This window comes from Ictidomys tridecemlineatus, unplaced genomic scaffold (genome assembly GCF_052094955.1).
Source record: "Ictidomys tridecemlineatus isolate mIctTri1 unplaced genomic scaffold, mIctTri1.hap1 Scaffold_1016, whole genome shotgun sequence".
NCBI classification, from domain to species: Eukaryota; Metazoa; Chordata; class Mammalia; order Rodentia; family Sciuridae; genus Ictidomys; species Ictidomys tridecemlineatus.
Genome location: NW_027520981.1, coordinates 55837 through 76879, shown reverse-complemented (window position 1 = coordinate 76879; position 21043 = coordinate 55837). Strand labels below are relative to the sequence as shown.

The window sequence follows — 21043 nt, the reverse complement described above, 5'->3', positions numbered from 1 at the left end:
CCAAGTATGCAGACTCAGGACGCTGGGCTGACTATCAAGCACCAAGTGGCAGGAAAAATCACAGAAGCCAGGGAAGTAGCTCCTATGATCCAGCACCTCTAAGATGGTCCATGGCTTACAAGCCCCAGAATTGCTAGTCAACTTGATTCTCATTCAAACACATGAACTCACAGAAGGCAATGGCTGAGGAGAACCCCAAGCAGCCAGTGGAGAACACTGCACAAACACAACAGCAGTATACCCCACAAAAAGGCTCACAGAGGTGCATCACACAGAAAACAGCCACCACCCAGTGTGCCCAGATATAAGCCCACCAACCTGCATCCTCTGCACTCCAGAGGATGCAAAAACTCAATTCATAAATGAGAAAACACAACTTTTCAAGCCCAAGTTCAAGGTTTAAAAACTCAGCCAGGAACTGCATGAAAAGAGAAAGGGAGAAAACAGATGAGTCCAGACACTAGATGATGTGGAGCCAGATCCCATTGCTGCAGACGAGGCTGCTCCCATGAAAGCAGCAAAAGTTCCTCAAGACCTGGAGAACTTCAACATGAAATGCAGTTTAGAGGAGCAGAACATTCTTTGGACAATATCCTTTTACACTGATTAAGTTGTCAACAATTAAAACCTAGAGAGAAGTGAGAAAACCTATCGCTGGAGTGGATGTGGATCCTTAGGTTCCCCGTACATTACTAGTTGAGGTGAAACTTCTTTCAAATACTTTGCCATTTGGCAATATCTTCTAAAGCTGAATTGTCATAAATTTTCATGCAGCAATTCCTCCCATTTTCCTGTGAGTATACTTTGCACATTCATAAAGAAGACACATATTATAAAGTTCATGGCCAAGTACTCTAATTGCATGAACTCTGGCATGATACCAGTGCCAGTAAGCAGTGTAGCAATCATGGTGAAGTACAATGATACAGATGGGCTTTAGGGAAATAGTAAATGCAAAAAAAGCCCTAATACATCAAAAACAACATGACATGCTATTCATGAAGTTAAAAACTAACATGGAAAAACATTTTCAATGATACTTACAGATGCAACGAAACTTCACACAAGGCAAAGAAATCATGAGCATGAATTTAGGATGATGGTTACCTTGGGTGTGGGAAAGTAGTGGGTGGGATAAGAAGGGGTGGAGACCACAGAGGAAGATGCATATCATTTTTTACATCCTAGCCTTTCTTTTGCATTCACAGCTGATTCAATTACAAATATTTCACTATGATGGAATCAGAGACTGCAAAAGTAAAAGTCAACTTTAGAAAACATGAACTTATTACTTCAGAAAGACAGAACATGTTCTATATTTTAAAAAGATATATGAAAGAATATTCAGATATCAAGAATTAGTTTTTTAAAATTAAACATTTAAATCCCAAAATAGAGTGGTAAGAAATCAGAAGTCAATGACATTTCTTAGACAAAATGAAAATGAAAATCAAACGGACAGGGCCCCTGAAAAGGAGCCTGCCATTCTCCTTGTCTGCAAGGGGATGCTGTGACATAGGCCAGGCAGGGAGAGGGGTTCCCCAGAGCAAGGCCCAGACAGAGCGCTGGATGGGCATTGCTTGTAAAATGACTGCTGTGGGTCAGGACGCCAAGAACAAATTGCCATCTGTATTAATAGTCATTAGAAAAATATCGCTCACAACCATTTTTCTACCTCTATTATGTGACTGTATTCCATTCCCCATGAGCAAGGTCATGGGCATGTGTTATTCTGTGCTTGCTCTGTTTCTTATCTCAGAGGCCCCTGGTACTCTTTGGGCTCCAGGACTGGAAGCTCTCTTACCATAGGGTTTTTTTTTTTTAATTCGGTATATGTGAAAGCAGAATGCATTTGGATTCATTGTACACTATTGCAACACAACTTTTCATTTACCTAATTGGACACGATGTAGCATTGCACCCTATGTTACTCATCCATGTACCTGGGGGAATAATGTCCATCTCATTCCACCATCTATCCTGCCCCTATGCGCCCTCCCTTCTCTTCCTTCCTCTTTGGTCAAAATTTCTCCATTTCTCACATTCCCCCCATTTTGGATCAGCATCCAGTTCTCAGAGAGAACATTCAGCCTCTGGGTTTATGGGATTGGCTTACTTCACTTAGCATGATAGTCTTCAACTCCATTCATTTACCTGCAAATGCCATCATTATATTTTCTTTTAATGCTGAGTATTAGTCCATTGTGTTTATATAGGACAATGTTTTTGTATCCACAGCAGAACATCTAGGTTGCTTCCACAGTTTCGCTATTGTGAATTGAGTTGCTATAAACATTGGTGTGGCTGCGTTACTACAGTATGCTGGTATTAAGTCCTTTGGTTATTGATCCAGGAGTGGGGTAGCTGGGCCAAATGGTGGTTCCATTCCAAGTTTTCTAAGAAAAGATGGGGTTTTGAACTGGCCATTGGTCACCTGATGGTACTCCATGGGTTCCTCCAAGCCTGGCTTGCAGCTGCCTCCCCCCATTCTCTGGGATGAGCCAGATGCTCAATCGTGTCATCTGCAGTAAAGATGGCTTTCCTATGTCCTGTTCCTCATCAGCTTGCAGTGCTGGGTCTGCCCCCAAGATGGAACTGAGCAGTGGATGCACAGGCATTGCTCCAATGTCCTGCTACCTCCTGAGATGGAAGGAATATCTCTGAGGTTTGTTGTATATCCACCTCTGCCCCTGCTTTTGCTGTCTCTCCTTGAAGTCTTAAGTACCCTCATTCCACTTGTTCTAACTTGTTCCCCTTCTCCAAAACAATGACTTTTCTACTCTGATAAATACCCCTCATTCAACACCCACATTTGCAAGTTGCTGCAAAGATGAAAAAATTAGGTGCTGTACTAAAATTCTCAGAACAGATGCTCTAGCATTGAAAATGCTGCAGAGACACTTGGATATACCATGAACTAGCTCTGCCATTGACTTCAGATCCTTCCCTGCCAGGAAAGGAGGCCAAGTGCTATCCAGGTGCAGCTAATAGAATTATCTCTGTTCTCTGGCTTTGATTCTTCAGAATCAAACACACACACACATTCTCTCTCTCTCTCTCTCTCTCTCTCTCTCTCTCTCTCTCTCTCTCTCTCTCTCTCAATTTGGACCACGGCACACACATCAATATGTTAAATACTAATTATTTACAGAAGAAGGTTCTAGACTGTGTGTTTGCTTGATGTTGTTTTTATTATTTTCTCAAGAGGCTAGGAGCAAAGAGGATCCTGTGGCTGTCCTCCTTAAAGTCTTCCATGGCTTTTCCTTTCTGTCAAGTCTCATGGGTTATACAGCCAGGAAGGGGAATAACTTTGGAGACTAGAGCTAAGGACAGCCCAGTCTGTGAAATCAGATTTGGTGTTTTCTGGCACAGTTTGGAACACTGACCACATGAGTCCAAAGATTTGTCCAGAGAGTCACCTTTGAAAACACTTGTCTTTACACATGGAAGGCACATCTTCAGGGAAAGATTAAAAGAAGGAAATGTGACTTATAATTACTGTTAAGCATGTGTTAACATGGCCCTTGATGAATGCCAAATTTATGCCCTTTTTCCAAACCACACACACACACACGAAAAAAAAATTCTAACACTTAAAACATCCATGACATCCTATCAAATAATATTCAAAAATAGGTAAAATTAAATGTATAGCAAAGGAATTTCAGAATAAGCTGCTGAATTTATAAAATGAATCAATTTTTAAAACACATTAATATGATATCTCGGGGTAAACTCTATCAAATATATGTTTATTCAGTGCAAAGTGTTCATTTCCTTCAAGAAAATGTTTCATGATACATATAGGCCAAGAACCAAAACCTGGAGATTTTTTCAGTTGAGAGAAGCCAGGAACTTTGTGTTTCATTGGAGAATTTCTGCCTAAATCTCAGAAGCTGGACCTCAATGACATGACCAGATAGTGGGTTTATTGGAGAATGTCCCCCATTCCTAAAATGATAGTATGGACTATATCCCTCTAGGCCAAGGGTAGTTTTGGCTTCTGCCTTCTATTTGATAATATTTTCCCCTCTCTGCTCCCCCCAGCTCACTCTTGAAAGGCCTTCTGTTCTGCCAGCCATAGTGACATCTGCTGGCGGACATGGGAAGTCACAAATCTGGGGGACCCTCTCAACCAAACCTTGTTAAAGCTGCCATTTATCACAGGGGCAGGGGTGCGGGCTCTGGAGGGCTGGGCGTCTTGTCATTTCTCCCATACCCTCTTCCAAGAGAGCAACCATGTCTCAAGCAGCCAGTTCCCACCTTCCATTCGCAGAACTGAAAGTCAGAGAGATGCAAACCCCAATGCTAGCATGGGCCCTGGAGAAGAAACCACCACTCCAGGTGACAATAGACTTGACTGGATGCTTGGGGACTGAAGCAAGGCAGTTCTCACCCACCTCTGCACCCTCCTCATTTTCAGAAGGCCTCTGACTGCGGCTAGGAGAGGAGTGGAGCTCTGTCCCCCACCTGGCCCCGCTGTCTCAGCGCTGCTTTAAGGGCAAACTTGCAACTAGGTGAGTCCAAAGAGGATTATTCCAACTCAGAGTTTCTTTTCTTCTAAATTAATGCAGTAGATGTCCACTTTGTGTTTCTGAGAAGTTCATGGTGTCCTAAGAACTCCATGTCACTTTTGCTACTCAAAGTGGGGTCCCTTGGTCAGCAGCACCAGCATCCCTGCTCAGAGCCTGTGAGAAACACTGCTACTCAGAGGTGCTGGTGTTTTGCACTGACAGAAGACACTTTGAAAGAATCCCCGAGGCTATATCTGCACACACCCAAGTTCATGTGCTTGTACTCCACACTGGGTTACTCACCTTGGCGCCCTTGGCCCATCAGGCCATATCCTTCTTAGTCTGTAGAGGTCTTCCCCGTGCAGTGTAGACATTCAGCAGCACCCATGGCCTCTACCTGAGTTGTGCACCAACACCCCTGACTTGTGATAACTCAAAAGGTCTCCAGGCATTGTCAAATGACCCGAGGGGAGGGGGAAAGTCACCTGTGTTGAGACCTTCAGGGTCACCTGAGACCTTGTTACAAACACACATTCTCAGACCCCACCCCAGACTGGCAAAACCAGGAGCTCCAATAGGGACCAGGAATCTGATTAAACTCTCTGCAAGACACAGGAACTCTGAGGTAGATGAGGACTCAGGAAAGGCCCTGTAGTGAATCACTGTTTGGTGACAGACAAGTCACAGGGGCCACAGCATGACCAAGAGGTTGCAGGCCGTGGGGGATAAAGAGCCCAAAGCTGGAGCCACATGGGAGGATTTGCAGCCACACTTCCCCCTGTGCTATCTCCATGACCTTGGCCAAGTGACCTGATCTGTCAGTGCCTCAGTTGCCACCTATGGACAACAAAAGCACTGTTCCTCCTGCAACTATTGAATGATGAGGAAGTTTTTACGTTAAGGTGCTTAGAAGAGTGCTCCGTACCAAGAGCTTCGGACACGTCACCTACCGGTCTCATCTTCACCATCACTTTCCTGTCTTGACCCGGATTGTTAAGTCCCTTACAAGCCAGCCAGGCAGGTGCTTCGTTCTCTGCCACATCCTCGGCCGGGAGCCCTGGCCTGGGCTAGATCAGGCTCTCAATGAACATCAGTGGAGAAAGGCATTGCAGTGTGGGAAGTCGTTCTCGCACGTGATTGGGCAGCTCCCTGACTGGGTGTGAGGCCTTCCGGCTAAACTGTGTCAGAACTAATCCCCACCCTTTCTAGGTGAGAGAGCCCATCCGTGTGGGGGTGTGACTGACCATTGACCCTGAGACCAATCACTGACCCTGACCTTGGAATGCTGTCCCCCTCGACCTTCATTGGATGGAATTTTCCCCTGAATTTCTTGTTCCCCAATAAAAGGCCATCCTCTGGCGTGCTCCCTGTCTCTCCTGATAGTCTTGTGTAACCTCACTGCCCACCCGGTGGCTCAAGGCAGGAGCCAGAGGGAGAGCCGTCTCAGACCTGTTGAAAGAAAAAGGTAAATTGAGTTTATGTGTGTTTATTTTGATCTCACTAGTTAACTTCTATGCTTAGAACCTCTAGTATGAGGCTAGCGTGCTGGTTGCGCGGCTGAATTTGCAGTGCCCCCAAGGACATGAGGACACCAGCAGAAGCCCTCTGTCTCAGGGACTTGAACTTTGCTATGGATCCTCTATGTTCTGCAAAGGGACCCCAGCTTCCTGGATCTGATTCTATTAGAAGGTGGCCTTGCAAATGTGGCAACTGGGCAAAACTGAGCTTTTCCATCCATGTGGATTAGACGGAACCTCAGGTAGATCTACAGGCATGCTGTAACCAACAGTCAATCAACACACACTTAGAAAATCATGGAAAGGCTGATGATGGGGGCGGGGTGCTTCACAGATGCTGTGTGTTTTCTTCCTCTACTTCTAGGAGTCTCTCTACACTCCTCCTGAAGTCAGTCATACAACTATCCCCATTTCAGATATGCAAATACTGAGGCCCCAAGAGGTTACAGACATGCCCAAGGTCATTGTCTAGTAAGCAGTGAAAGTGTTCTTCTCATGCTGGTCTCTGATTCCAAACCCACACCTGCCTTTCTTCCCAGGGCACTTCCTGGTCTGCACACAGGGATTATATGCCTTAAGATTGGGAGGACAATTCTACTTTCAAACCTTCTACCTCATGTTATGCTGAAGACAATCCTAAGCAGCAGAGCACATGTCTTATTTGGTTTAAAAACTCCATCTCTGGTAGTAATGAGATCTCTCTGCCCCAGCCCCACCAGACAGCCACCTGGGATGAAGGCAGAGTGACCACAGGAGTGTGAAGAGAGAGGACAAGATTCAGGAAATTGCAAGACGTAGAAGCAAGAACTGAATACACTAGCACAGACAGGACTTGCAGAGAGTGCAGCTGAGAGACCTGGAGCAGGGCGGGAGCGAGCCAGCGCATTCCACGGGTATTGATGAAGGTCTGCTGTGTGCCTGGCACTATGCTGAGAAGTAGATGCTGCATTGAGTACAGTCTCTGACCTTGCCCTGCTAAAGATCCCAGTCTGGGGATTTAAAGCTGGATGATATTGTCTAGCACTATGCCATTTCTTCACACTCCAGCTGACCTCCAGCCCCCAGCACCATGGCCCATTTGCCTACAGTGAAGGCCAGCAGCAGCTTCCCGTCATGGCTGGCAGGAGTGGGTGGAGAACCCCAGCTCTCTCACTCTGTAGGAAGGCTTCTATTAATAGCATGATCTACATGGACCCCCAGCACTCCTTAGCAGGACTGTGCTTAGTAGCTCAGTGACAACAACTGGCTGGTACACCCTGTCTTCCAGTTCCTAATCACTTCCTGTTCCCACCTGGAGTTTTCTAGCATCACCTCCCAAGAAAACTACTTGCTAACAAATCTGGATCGCAGATTCCCTACACTTTAACCTCAGGGAAGCCAGAGCACAAAAGAAGGTTCTAGAAATGTTTGCAGTGATCCCAGTCTATCTGGCCATTTTACCCCTGTTGTTGGTTCTCCTTGGCTGCTCTGACTGCCCTGATAGGTTTAGGAGAAAAGACAAGATGTATTTTGGCATGTAAAAAGAATTCAGGACAAGTCTCTTTCACACAACTTACCAAGTAGGGGCATATGATGTACCAGAGTTTAGGACTTCAAGGCTGCTGTCAGGTGGTTCCCGGGCTCTTCTGGTCCTCACCCTCACTCAATGTCTTTTTGTTGGTGATGTAGTTCAGCAATGGATTACTTGGCCAGAGACTTGTTCAATATTCCTCAGCAGTAGCAAAACGCTGTTGCCATTATAGGTAGCCAACTCCAGTAGTAGCATGATCTACATGGACCCCCAGCACTTGCCCCCAATCTGCCCCGCAAGCAACCATGCTGCCTAAAATATACATCATGCTTAATTGTGTGGAAGAATTCTACATCTAGCCAAACCACAAGAGCTTGCAAAAGCCAGCCCAATAACATTTAGACGATTCTCTCTCCAAAGCAAGCTTGCCAATGCCTGAGTGCCCACACACTCTATTGGCACCAACCTCACCTCCTTTTACAATGCACATCCACCAAGATATCATCGCCTGTGGTGGTTGAGCAGGCCTCTCCAACAAACAAGGTGTTTTCAGATGCACGTGAATGAACTTACCAAAAACACTGGAAGAAAAAAATTCACTCTCTAAGATATGATGACGGAGCTGCTCTGTGATCTAGACCATCCCCCTCTCCTGCATCCTTTATGTTTTCCTCTGTCTGGCTGGACCTCCACCTCAGCCCAGAAGGATGTGTCCTTTCTAGTCACAAGCCCTGTCATGGCTTCCATTTCCAGGCCCTGATTCCTGGTTATCTGCAGCCAGGTCTCAGTTTCAAGGTAGTCTCTTCAGATCCCTTCCCTACCCTAACCACAGTGTGGGCTTTGGCCCCATCCTTTACTCTCTACACCACCATTCCACAGTGTGGGCTTTGGCCCCATCCTTTACTCTCTACACCACCATTCCACATTATGGTCTTCCTGTTCCTCTCTGTGACCCAGGACTACCCATGACTGACTCCTCCAAACAACAAGCTGTTGAGCCAGGTGGCATCAGAAGGTAGAAATGACCTGATTGCTAACTTGAAGATTTCACAGAATAGTTCATGAGACAAGGAATATCCTGAACCAGTGAAATGACATAAGAGGAAGTCAATGAATTCTAACCTCAAGGGCAAATCCTACAGTACACTGGCTCTCAAATTCAGCTACACACTGGAGCCACCTGGGAGCTGTGCATAGTACTGACCGCTGGACCACCCACTGGCCCTGGGCTGATGGAATGGCTCTGGGCTAAGATGGGACACTGGGGTTTGTAAATTACCAGTTGAGTATAATATAAAGCAAACTTTCAGAACACTGCTTTTTCCCCACATGAAGAACTGTGTGCATACAGATGCAGAAGTACACAAATCTGCAGCATAAGGCTCCTTGAGGGCCATAGATTAAAAGCACTGTAGTGACCAGCACCCTGGCTAGGCACACCACCAGCCCCCTGGAAGCCTCCTATTTCCACCTTCCAGGTTTTTGCAGCCCTGCCATCCAAGCATGGAGGAGTCCTCCCTGCTGAGAAATTTCAGTGTGCAGAATGGAGAGCCCTCTCTCCTGGGAGTCCCTGCTTTGACAATAAGTGCACTGGAGAAGTTTAAGTCAAGTAGGAGGCACATGGGCAGGCTTCCTGGATGAGGCCCTATTGAAGGGAGGATAGGATCTGAGGAGTGGACCAGAGAGAGGAAAGATGGGAAATGGAGGGCAGGGCAGCAGCATCACTGGAAAAGAGGCCCCAGGAGGAAATGCTACAGACTCTCAGCTGAAGACACCCGTGCAGGCCTGAGGAGTTTTCAAGCACAGCCTTCCTTGCCAATATGTGTGAGCTTCGTGTTCAATAGACACTTTACAATTCTTTTTTTTTTTTTATTCCAAGAACCACTACCGTGCGGAACTTGAATGAGTTTAGTGGTAAATGACATGGAGGGACCCGCATTTAACAAACAGGTTTACTGATGGCACAAAGGCTTCAAAGTGAAACTGTGTCTGCCAGTTATTACAAGTCATTCTGCGGCACTCTAGTTCAAACAGGGACAGCCACAAATTCCCCACTGGGAACACACTTTACTGCCACAAGTGGAAGCTGCTTGGATGAACCACTTCACTTCTGAACTTCTAAGCTGTCCTGAGCAAGCACATTCAGAACCCACTTCAGGCCCAATAGGGAAAGTGTACCTATAAGAGAACCCTTGTAGCTCTGATCACCAACGTTAAAAAGGAAAGCTGCTCTTTGAAGAAAATCCATTTGCCAATGTTTCACTGAAATCAATGGTTTCCCCTTACTCAGAAAACAAAATAGAAACACAGGAGCCTTCATGGGAATCTGAATTTCCAATGGAACAGATGCTTCAGAGAGAAACTGAGAGTGCCGGCTCTGAGAAGCGGTTCCACTTCATGCAGCTTCAACCAGAAACAAACCTCAATGTGCTTACAAAGAACAAGACTGTTCCTTCAGTTGGAAGCTGCCCGCACAAAATGTTTCTGTTCTGCACTTCCAAGCTTTTCTCAGCCAGCAAGTTCAGGCGACATTTACACCCAAAGTGCAAATTGTGCTACCCAGAGATCCCTTGGGACATCACCAATATTCACATGGAACATTGGACGGTTGACAAGATAAATGGCCCAGAGTTTCATTGAAATATTTTTCTCAATTTTTTTCTGAAAACTCACTGGAAATGAAGGTGCCCACGAGGAACAAACTCTGCTTTATACAAGACGCAGAAACTTCTAAGTAAAGCCCGTGACTGCTGGCTCTGAGAAGGGGTTCCAATTCCTACTAGTTCAACCAAGCCCAAATCCCAATATGCTCTCTAGAAACACATTTACATCCTGCAATTGAAGCTGTTGCACACCCTGCTTCTCTTCTGCACTTCACACTCTTCTCATGGAGCACATTCAGAGAGCAGTGCAGGCTCAGTATCCGAAGTGTGCTAGCAGGAGAGCCCTTGTACCTCGGAGCACTTGCTCAGATAGGAAGCCATGGGACTGCTGGGTGGATCAATTCCTCAAAGATTCTTTGGAATCCATTCCTCAAGCAGATTCTGAAAACTATCTTGAAATTGCATGAGCCTGTCTGCAATGATCTGTGCTTTACTGAGTGCAAAGATGGTTCCAAGTGAAACGGTGCCATCAGCTCTGACAAGAGGTTCTGCTTCCTGCATGTTCAACCAGGGAAAAACCGCCACGTGTTCACTGAGAACAAAGCTACTTTGTGCACAAAATTTTTCTGTTTTCCCCCTACAAATGCATCTCAGAATGCACATTCAGAACACATTTCCTGCAAAATCATGACAAAGTATCATTGCAAAAGTCCATTCTGGTCTAGCATCACCAACATTAATTAGGAAATGAATTGCATAGGTTTCATTGTATTCCCTTGGTCTCCTTCTTCTAAAAACTCATTGAAATTGCAAGTGCCTGACAGCAAGCAACTTACCATTGACCAAGAGCACAGTTGTTTCCAATAGAAACTGTGCCTGCTAGCTCTCAGAAGCCATTGGATTTAAGGCTACTTCAACCAGGTACAAAGCTCAATGGGCACGATGAGAAAAATGTCATTTCCTAATATGGAAGCTGCTTGACAAAATTCTTCTGTGCTGCACTTCCAAAATATTCTCAGGAAGCACACTCAGAGCACAGTTTCAGCCCATATGCAAAGAGTGCTAGCAAGAGAGCCCTTGGACCTAGGTTCAGCAACTTGGAGAACTGTGGGCCCACTGGGAAAAGCAATTCCCCAAGGTGGATTGAAATCCATTGCTCAATTTCTTGTCACAGAATTCACTTGAAATCCAAGTGCCTGCCTGCATTGAACTTGCACTGACCAATTGTACAGACGCTTCAGAGGGAAACTGCCACCTCTGAGAAGCGGTGGTTCTTCATGCTAGTTTAAGTAGTGACAACCCCAATGTGCTCACTGAGAACAAAATGAGCTCCTGAATGTTGAAGCTGCTGAGAGACTGCTTTACTTTTGCACTCCCAAACTACTCTCAGCAAGCACATTCAGAGCCGAGGTTAGGCCCAAAATACAATGTTGGCTGACAAGAGAGGCCTTGCACCCAGGATCACCAATTTTGAGAAGGCAATGAGGACTGCTGAAAAGAACAATTCCACAAAATTCCATGAAAACCCACTCATCAGAGCTTTCTGAAAACACTGGAAATGCAGGTTTCATGCAAGGAACTCTGGGTGACAGATGGCAAAGTTTGCCAAATGCAAACATGCCTACCAGCTCTGAGAAGCCGTTCTCATTCACACTGCTTCAACCAGGGAAAATCCCATGTGCTCACTGAGGACAAGTTAGCTTGTGCCACTTGAAGCTGCTTCCACAAACAGCTTCACTTCTGCACTTCTAAGCTGTTCTCTTCAAGCCCTTTCAGAGCACAGTTCAGACATGAAACACAAAGGGTGCCAGAAAGAGATCTCTTGAATCTAGCATCACCAACTTTCAGGGGAAAAGAGTACCAGCTGAGAAGATCAGTTCTCCGAAGTCTCACTGACATCCATTTGTCACACTTGTTTACAACATTCACTTGAAGTGCAGGTGCCTACATGAGTGAACTGTTTTTGATCAATGGCACAGAGGCTTCAATGTGAAAGCATTCCTGTCACCTGTAAGAAGCAGTTTTGCTTTCTTCTTGGTCACACAGAAAAAAACAGCAAGAGCCCACTTACAAAAAAGTTAATCAACAAAGCAAATTGAAACTGCTTGCAGCAAATGGCTTCCATTCCCCCACTCCCCAGCTATTTTCAGCAATCACATCCAGAGTCCAATTCCAGCCCAATATAAAATGTGTGCTCCCAAGAAATCCTGTATAATTGACATCACCCAACTTGGGGAGGCAAGGGGAATACTGAGAAGATCAGTTCTCCAAAGGTTCATTGAAATCCAAAACTCCTATTTTTTCATAAAACTCATTGAAAGGCAGGGGCCTCACCTGCAGCCATCAGTGGTTGAATGATGGCACAGAGGCTTCAATGTGAAACCCTGAATGTCAATCATTACAAGTGCTTCTGACACACTCTAGTTCAACCAGGGACAACCCAAAGTGCTCAAGGAGAACAAACTTTGTTCCTGCAAGTGGAAGCAGCTTGCATGAACTGCTTCAGTCAGGAAATTCCAAGCTCTTCTCAGCAAGCACATTCAGAGCACAGTACTGGCCCAATAGAAAAAGGATCCTAGCAAAAGGGTCTCACACCTACAATCACCTTCATAAGGTAGCATCTCATCTTCTGTGTGGAAGTGGGTTTCTTCTTGGCCCTTATGCTGTGGAGGAGACCACTAGGAGCTCAGCCTCATGCAGGACCATCTGACCTGGACATTTTGCAAACCCTATGAAGCCCTCACATAAGCTCAAATGCTACAGGACTTTGCAGAATAGTCCAGGCAACAGTAGACATTCATTCATTGTCTAGAGTCTACAGATTCCTATATGCATGTCATTCATTATCATCAAATGCACAATTTTGATTAAAAATCATATGGCTAGCTAGCTAGATAGATATCATTCCAATTTGAATCAAAAAAATCAGAAATATTCCCAAATCCAAAGAGTGGATCCCCATTGTGATGCTACCAGTGGAAAATTCCACAGCTGACCTCATGGGATGGTTCACAGTGAAAACACAGCTGCATGAAAAATATTACATGACATGACCTTCTGGTTATGTGGAAAGTGGCATGTGAAGTACACATGCATGTCTTCTTCAGACATGGGATTCATTTGCAAGACACCTTATGCAATGGAAAATACTCCAAAATGGGAGAAATCAGAACCACATCTCCAAAGTATTTCAGAAGAGACCAACTTCATCTGTGTATCTATCGCTCAGTGAGTGTGTGTGCTCGTGTGTGTGTGTGTGTGTGTGCTCTAGTGTGTGTTTGTGTGTGTGTGCTCTAGTATGTGTTTGTGTGTCTTTGTTTGTGTTTGTTCCATGATAGCCGATACTTCATTGCCCCCATTGGAAAACTGACTCAGATAATGCCATCTGCCAAACTCCTAAAAACCAAACTTCTTGCTGATACAAGGAAACATTCCTTCCTGTTGGTTTGGATGTGTCCTTTAGGAATCACTGCTACATTTAGTATACTCAAATCATCACAGTAGATCAGGTAACAAAAACATATATATTTTAAAATAATAATATATTAATGGAAACAACAAATACAGGATAGAGTAACAACTGTGTTACTAAACAAGGTAAAGGACAATGGCAAACTATAGATTCAAACTTTGAAGAAAATAATTATCAATGTAAATATTCCTGGGCTGCCTCAGCCCTGCCCAGGCACACAGCAGCAGAATGGTTTTGCAAGCATCCTCAGGAGGGCTGCAGCCTTCTTTGCAGGATGAGAGGGAGGTTGAGGCTGGATCCACAAACCATTCTTTTGGGAGAGGCTCCTTTTCCTCAGCACGAAGTTGGGTTTTGTGTGAGGGTTCTTTGCGTAAAATACATTGGCCTGCGCTGGAATCCTCAGCTCTGGGGAGAGAGGGGTTTACAAAATAAGGTGGCTCAGGAGGTGCTCTCTGGGACACCCCAACATCTGAGAGCCTGTGCCAGAAAAGGCCAGAGCCACACACCTGAGAGCTCTCCAATTCAGCACCAATACCAACAAGACAGCCTCCACAGTCCTCCCTGAGGAAGAACTAGGCAGAGCACTTCAACAGACCTAATGTCTGTTCCTACCAAAGGCTTTGGACTTCAAAACATTCCAGGTCCTCTTGCATCTGCCAAAGCACACCACTAGGGTTTGCATCTGAAATCTCCCACAAAAGGCTCATGTGCCAAAGATTTCGTCCACACATGAGCCATCTTCACAGGTGGGTTTGGAGGGAAGCAATGGATGGTGAGTGCTCTGGTGTCAACATGAAATTCTCATTCAAGATGAATACACTACTGGGGGGTGGGAGGGACTGAAAGAAAGGTTGAGCATGGTTGGAGGAAGACCTAAACAGGGGTGCGCCCTGGGCAACAGTACCTTGTCCCTGTTGGCTCCACTGAATCCTCATTCTCCAAGTAGAGGTCCTCCTTCTCCTCTCCATCTTTCTCTCTCTCCCTTTCTCCCAGCCTTGTTCTCTCTCTCCCAGTCTATGCCTCTTTGGCAAGGGCTGAGTAGCTCTCCACCACAACACACTAGAGCTTTATGGACAGCCTCAGTGCACAACCAAAGAGAAAGTTGTGAAACCCAGAGAAAAGGCCTAGGATTCCTCAAGTATGGCCACAGTGAGGACAGGCTGACCAGCACGGATACCACATTAGAGCCATGCTTCTGCATTGGTGGAGCCCGCCTCCATGTGAACCAGGCTTCTGAGAATGGAGGCCACATTCCAAATGCTGCCCAACTGAGAACAATGGTTCCAAAGACCAGCAAAGGGAATGCTTCCCTCCAACATGGTGTATGGTCCAGTGGTGCCATGACCTTGAGTGGGGGAATACAAAAGCCAGCTTCTCCTTCCTCTGAACATCTCTTTCCTGTCGCCCTCCTCTAACCTAGAGCCTGTTCTCCATCCCTTCTGGGTTGGATGTGGGGATGTCTGCTATGAATTTCTAAGGCTACCAAGGCACCAGACAGACTTCCTCTTCCATTGATTCTACTAACCTAACAGTAGGTTAAGATAGGAGACAAGTGATTCTAGAACTCATAGGGATGGTGGTCTTCAGCATACATAGGCTGGGATAATGGCTGCTGTGGTGTTTGGCTCACAAAAACCAACCAACCAACCAACCAACGAAAAAGCGCTGGCATTATTATCAGATGAGCTTTGTGGCTACGTGCTCAGGAAGCCCTCATCTGACTTCAGTTAGGGATCATAACCTGGCTATTGTGATCACTCCTTGGCAAGCAGACTCAGGTACAGAAGACCATGGAATTTATGCAAAGACAGATGATTCAAGCTGTCTCCCAGGCTGTTTTCTTCCCAATTTCATCCTGTTACTGCTTGCTAGAATCCTGGCAATGCTCTGCCAAGACAGTGGTTTTCTGGTCACACAGAAGGCTTTCAATCCTACTACTTCAGTCCACAAAATGCCAGTTCCCTCTTTAGCCCATGCATTCCCATGTTCCTCTGAAACCACTCCTATCTCAGACTACAGAACCATACTGCTCCTGGAAAGAGGCTTTCCTCCTCAGTCCTCAATGATGTCAGCTTTGGATGCCTGTTCATGTCCTGGGCAGGGCACCTGGTGGGGAGCCGCACTAGCCACTGGGGTATACCAAAACACCTGGAGAGCTTACACCAGCAGAAGTGCAGTTTGCTTTGTGCATGAGCCCAACACACCCTGTTGGAGTGTTCTTGGGGGTCAGAGACTACTCTTTGGTGCTAAAAGTTGACCTGAGTCCACATCCTGACCCTTGCTCTCTGTCATCTGATTGTCCCACTTACTCTGACGGTGAGAGATGATTTGGCCCAGCTCATATTCCTCCGGCTTCTCCTGAGTAAGCATGTGTAGCTCGAGGGCCCTGCGGATCATGACAGGAGCCCGATCATGGCAGGTCACCTGGAGCAGCATGGAAGACAGGCCTTCAAAAAATGGGCCTTAAAGTGACTACTCAAGGACAGTGGGCAGGGGCATTCTGGAGGCACCTCCACTCTAAATACAAGGGCAACATCCATGACCCTACTACCTGAGGCTGACCTCCTGCTCATCGCGTGGGCTTTTCCCATAGGCTACTAGCCCAATATGTACATAGGACTTCCTGGACCTGCCATTGCTCTTTGTGGAGCTGCACTTCTCTCCAAGTGAAAGGACCCCACTACCTGCATACAGATGCAATCTCATCCCACAAGTTAGGAGGAATGAGACAATAGCCTCCAAGATTCCAGGTCTGCCTGAGGATGCAGGCGGCATTGGGAATGGCCTAGGCACAAAACCTACAGGCTTTGGTCTGGATTGCCAGGGCCCAAATCAGACCCAGAAACATGACCACACACAGGAGTGACAAAAGATAGCCACGAGAGCTCCTGGCCTCCAGAGGCTCAGTGCTGGCTGGGGTGTAAGAGGGCACCTCATCCAGCAAGGGTAGTCATTGGGTTACCTGGACATTTAGTGTGCTTGCTCCACATCCATACTGACTCTGCAGAGAGATCCTCTCAGCTCCTTGATCAAGGAACATGCAGAACCTCATACTGATGTCCTGCTCCATAGACACCAGCATCACACACAGGGGAACCTGCAACCTAGGTCCTGGCCTGTTCTCATCTGTCACCCATACCTGCCTCTGCCCTTCTGGACTGCATGCTTCCACCTGACAGACAGACTCCCTCAGACATGGCGGTGGACAAGCTGCTGCTCTCCCTCATCTCAGCTCCAGCCTTTCACACTGACCTCTTTCTTCTTGATTCCCATCTATCCTCCTAATCATCCAGAAGCTCCAAATTCAAGAGGGCATGAGTAGTCCATGGTATTGGACCAGTGTCTGCTCCCCACCCAGGTGTAAGCACCAGGGGACACCCCTGCTCCCAGGCTTACCAAAACAGTCTTGGCCATCTTTGGACTTTGTGTTTCTAAGTGGACACGAATTAAGCAGGTGTCTCCCACCTGCTTGTGGGAAAGCGGCCTGGAGGACTTGCAGGTTGATTCTGAGAACTGTGGGGATTGGAACATCACCAAACCCATAAACAGAAAGCCACCCCAGCCTGTCAGTTGGCTCTATGGGCTTCTAGCACATATATCCAGCTGCTCAAGCTTCTTATTTCCCCAGGTGGGAGTGGAATGGCAGCACAAGTACAGCTTGAATAAGGTAGGTGTTTAACTCCTTTCCCTTGACCTCGCGGCGTTTCCTCACAATGCAATAATATTTTATTTGTGGATTCATGGACAGATACAGGAGTGAGTGGTCAGGGACCTTGATTTCTGCAGAGCAAAGTGGAGAGAATTGTTAGGTGGCACTCAAGGATTATACCACAAAACACCCACAACCCATGAGAGTCTCCACCAGGGTGAGCCGGCACCAGAATTGAGAGCCCTCCTATCCAGCTACAGTGCCACCCAAGACTCCCTTAATGATTCTTTCCTGGAGAAGATGATGTACAGGATTCTAAACCAAAAGAGCACCTGGCAATGGAAACAGCACCTCGGGCCCAGAACTTCTCAGTGCAGGTTGGATCTGCCAAAGGGACACTGCTAGGCTTTGCATCAGGATTGGCAAAGGCTCCTGTGCTTAGGCCTTTCTCCCCAGGGCAGTCATGCTCACACATGGGCATTCAGGGAAGCGTTGGATGGTGGGCGAATTCATCCCCTTGCCCTGGATGAATCCACTTATGGATGAATATGCGGAGGGGAGGTGGTATCCATCAGAGGTGTGTTGGGCATGGACATGGGAGGACTTCAGCAGGGTGGTGCCCTGGAGAACTCTATTGTTTTCTAGGTTCGCTCTCCTTCCCCTTGTTTCTCATCATGAGCTGTCTGCTTGGTACTTTTATTCTGGTTCTTCTTCTACTTCTGGCTCTTCTTTCTGTCCTGCATCTTCTTGTAGTTCTTTCTGGGTCTTTTTCTTGTTCTTACATCATTCCTTCTTGTTCTTCTTCTTGTGTATCTCCCTCCACCCTTCCTTCTGTTCACCTCCTTCTCTTTCTTCTTCTTCCTCCTGCTCTTCATTGTGTGATCCTCTTCCCACTCAGGAGTGTCTCTTTCTCCTCCTCCTCCTTCTCCTTCTTTCTCTGGCAATGGTGGGGCGTCCTGAGGAGTTCAAATCTATCACACTCTTTTGCCCAGATGCAGCCTCTGTTCAGTAGTCCAAGATGAAATCAGTTCTCAATCAATGGCCAGGAGTGAAACCAAGACCAAAGACAAGTGACTTCCTTCCTTTGTCATTGTCACAGTCAGGAAAGACTGAATAACAGACACTGCATTCTGGATAGGCTTCTACCTGTGGTAGTCAGCACCTCATCTGGACCAGGATTGCTAAAATAGATTCCACCTCCATAAAGCTTCCCCCGTGAAAACAAGGTTTCCAAAATCTAGGAGAGGGCCACATCACTGCCACCCTCCTGCCATAAGGCATAGATGCCATCACACCTAGTGGGTTCCAGGCCCCCCCTAGTCCTCCCTTTTGACGTCTGTTACACACAAACCTCCCCTCGTCTGGAGCCTGCTCTCAACTGATGCTTGGGTTGAAAGTCTGTTTCTGAAATCACCTTTGTAGATTCTCGGTTTGGTAATTCCTTTTGACTGTCTTATTTTTTTATTAGGGATAAAACCAGAGGCACTTAAGCACTGAGACCATTCCCAGGCCTTTTTACTTGGGTACAGGGTCTCCTGAAGTTTCTGAGGCTGTTTGGAAATCCCCATTTCCCTGCACTGCCTCCCAAGTCCCTGAGATTCGCAGACACTGCCCCTTGCCCAGCTCCTTGCACCTCAGTCTTCCTCATGTGTGAGACAGAGCCAACTCAAATGAGGCGGTGTGTGAAAATGGAAAAACTCACTTACGTGCCCGACAGATGGTGGGTTCTATTGTGGACAGGCTGGGATGGTGGAGGCTAGGAGTGTCGGGCTCACAAGAAAGGAAAGAGCACTGGCATTGTGGACAGCTCAGCATTGTGGCCTTTGTTCTTCAGATGCCCTTCTTTGTTGCTGGAAGTAATAATAACCTGGCCATTCTGATATCTTCAGGAGATGGGCACCCAGGCACAGAGGACTTGAATTGTTCCAAAAAGAACCCAAACAGGCTGTCCCCTGGCCTTGACTTCCTCTTCACCGAGTCCTGTTCCCAGTTGCTGCAATCCTGACATTCTTGAGTAGGCAGGACTTCTCATATCCTGGCCATGGATTGGGACCTGTGCTGCTTCCGTCCATAGCAATGCTGATCCAATCAGGACCCATGCTCTGCTCCTCTTCATTTGAAGGCATCCTTATCAGTGAGCCATAAACCAAACTGATGATGGATTGAGCCTCTCTCTGCCTTGCCCTCATCGATATTAGCTTTGCATTGCCAGAACAGCTCCAGGGGAGAACACATTTAGAAAGGTCCAGCAGCCCCCTGGGGCAGCATTGAACACCTCCACATTGGACACGCCCATCACTGCACTTGGTTTCCTGCACCAGGCCCACCACACTCTGGCTATTTTAGGGCCAAGGCCCACTTTCTTTTGGCTGTGAGTTATCCTTAGCCCACTGTGGATCATGTCTCCCCACTGTCTGATTGTCCTACTTACTCTCATGCAGAGACATCATTCTCAGCAGCTCAAAGTTTTCCACATCCTGATGCTGCAAAAAATATTGGTCTAAGGTTCTGCGGATGAGGCTTGTCACCCTCTCCTGACACGTCACCTAGATCAGGGTGGGACAAATGTCATCAGAGAATTGCTTTTAGAGGAGCTACCCAGAAGACTGTGGTAAAACATTCAGGAGAAATGTTAGCTACATATACAAGGGCACAATCTTGTTATCCTGCTACCTAAGTTTGGCCTCCATATACCCCCTGGGTTCTTGCAACGTGCTACTAGAACAATCCTGGTACAAATATCTGCCTGTACCTGCCATCTCCCCTCCCCCTGGAGAGCCACATTCCACTCACGTCAAAGGACCAAAATGCCTATGCACAGACACACTCTCATCTCACTGAGATGACAGCAATGGGCCAGGGATCTGCGCACCAAGTGTGCTCTGGGATGCAGGCTGCCTTTGTGGGTGGAAGAGGCAGATGCACTGAAAATTTTGGTCCTGACTGCCACTACACAAAACAGACTCAGATACAAGAGTGTGCACTTGAGTGCTTCATGATAGCCTGGAGAGGCCCTGGGCTTTGGAAGCTCGGTGCGGGTCTGGTTCTAATGATGTACTTGACTCAGCACTGGCAGTCACTGAACATGTCTCCTCTGCAGCTGGACACCTGCAGCATTAGCATGTCTACTGCACATCCATAGAAATTCTGCCAAGAACCCCTTTAGCTCCGTATTTACATACATGCAAAGACTGACATTCCAAAGCTTTGGCATGACCCCCCAGGTGATCCCAACCCCAAATTTCCACACCTAGTCATGCTAAGGAGGTTCTCTTTCCTGCCACCAGGAACACACCCCCTCCTACACATGTGACAAGTCACTGCCAGCTTCTCTGCTCCAACCTCACTCATTGAGAATACCAAGTTCTAGGCACTTCAGCCTGCACCCTGGACATATCTCTGCCTTCATCTGTCCACAGCAGATGCCTTCATCTGTCCATCTGCACTTCTGGCCTGCCAAACCCACAATACACAGGCCCACTCACCGCTGCAGCTGGGCATGCTGAGGCTCTCCCCCCTCAGGTCAAGCCCTTAAGACTGACCTCTCTCTTCTTAATTTCCCACCACAGCCCCAGGGTTGGCTATGTCTCCTGCCTTCCACTGTGTGGACACCCAGGAGGCAGCCCTGCTGTCAGGCTTACCAGGATGCGCTTTGTCTCCCTCAGGCTCTGTCCCTCTAGGAGGACGTGGACAAAGTGGCTGTCTTCCACCTGCTGGCTGGAGTGAAGCAGTGAGGAGCTGCTACTGGTGACTTTTCTCATGCACCACTCATTGCTTT

General features: G+C 47.0%; 1 protein-coding gene across 3 annotated transcripts in view; it reads right to left on the bottom strand.

Annotated features, from left to right (window-relative positions):
- LOC144372406 (uncharacterized) overlaps nucleotides 1-21043 on the bottom strand; it is a 65845-nt gene extending 44802 nt beyond the window's left edge. The window contains exons 1-6 of one of the 3 annotated variants that reach the window (XM_078035795.1): nucleotides 20907-21042; nucleotides 19697-19811; nucleotides 17298-17396; nucleotides 17013-17131; nucleotides 15926-16040; nucleotides 13554-14021 (exon numbers count right to left, since the gene is read on the bottom strand). In XM_078035795.1, the coding sequence (XP_077891921.1) occupies nucleotides 13816-14021; nucleotides 15926-16040; nucleotides 17013-17131; nucleotides 17298-17396; nucleotides 19697-19811; nucleotides 20907-21026 (774 nt within the window). In that variant the 5' untranslated portion in view covers nucleotides 21027-21042 and the 3' untranslated portion in view covers nucleotides 13554-13815. Of the gene's footprint in view, nucleotides 1-13553; nucleotides 14022-15925; nucleotides 16041-17012; nucleotides 17132-17297; nucleotides 17397-19696; nucleotides 19812-20906 lie in introns of those variants that run through there. The other 2 variants (XM_078035796.1, XM_078035794.1) reach the window with 2 other exon arrangements.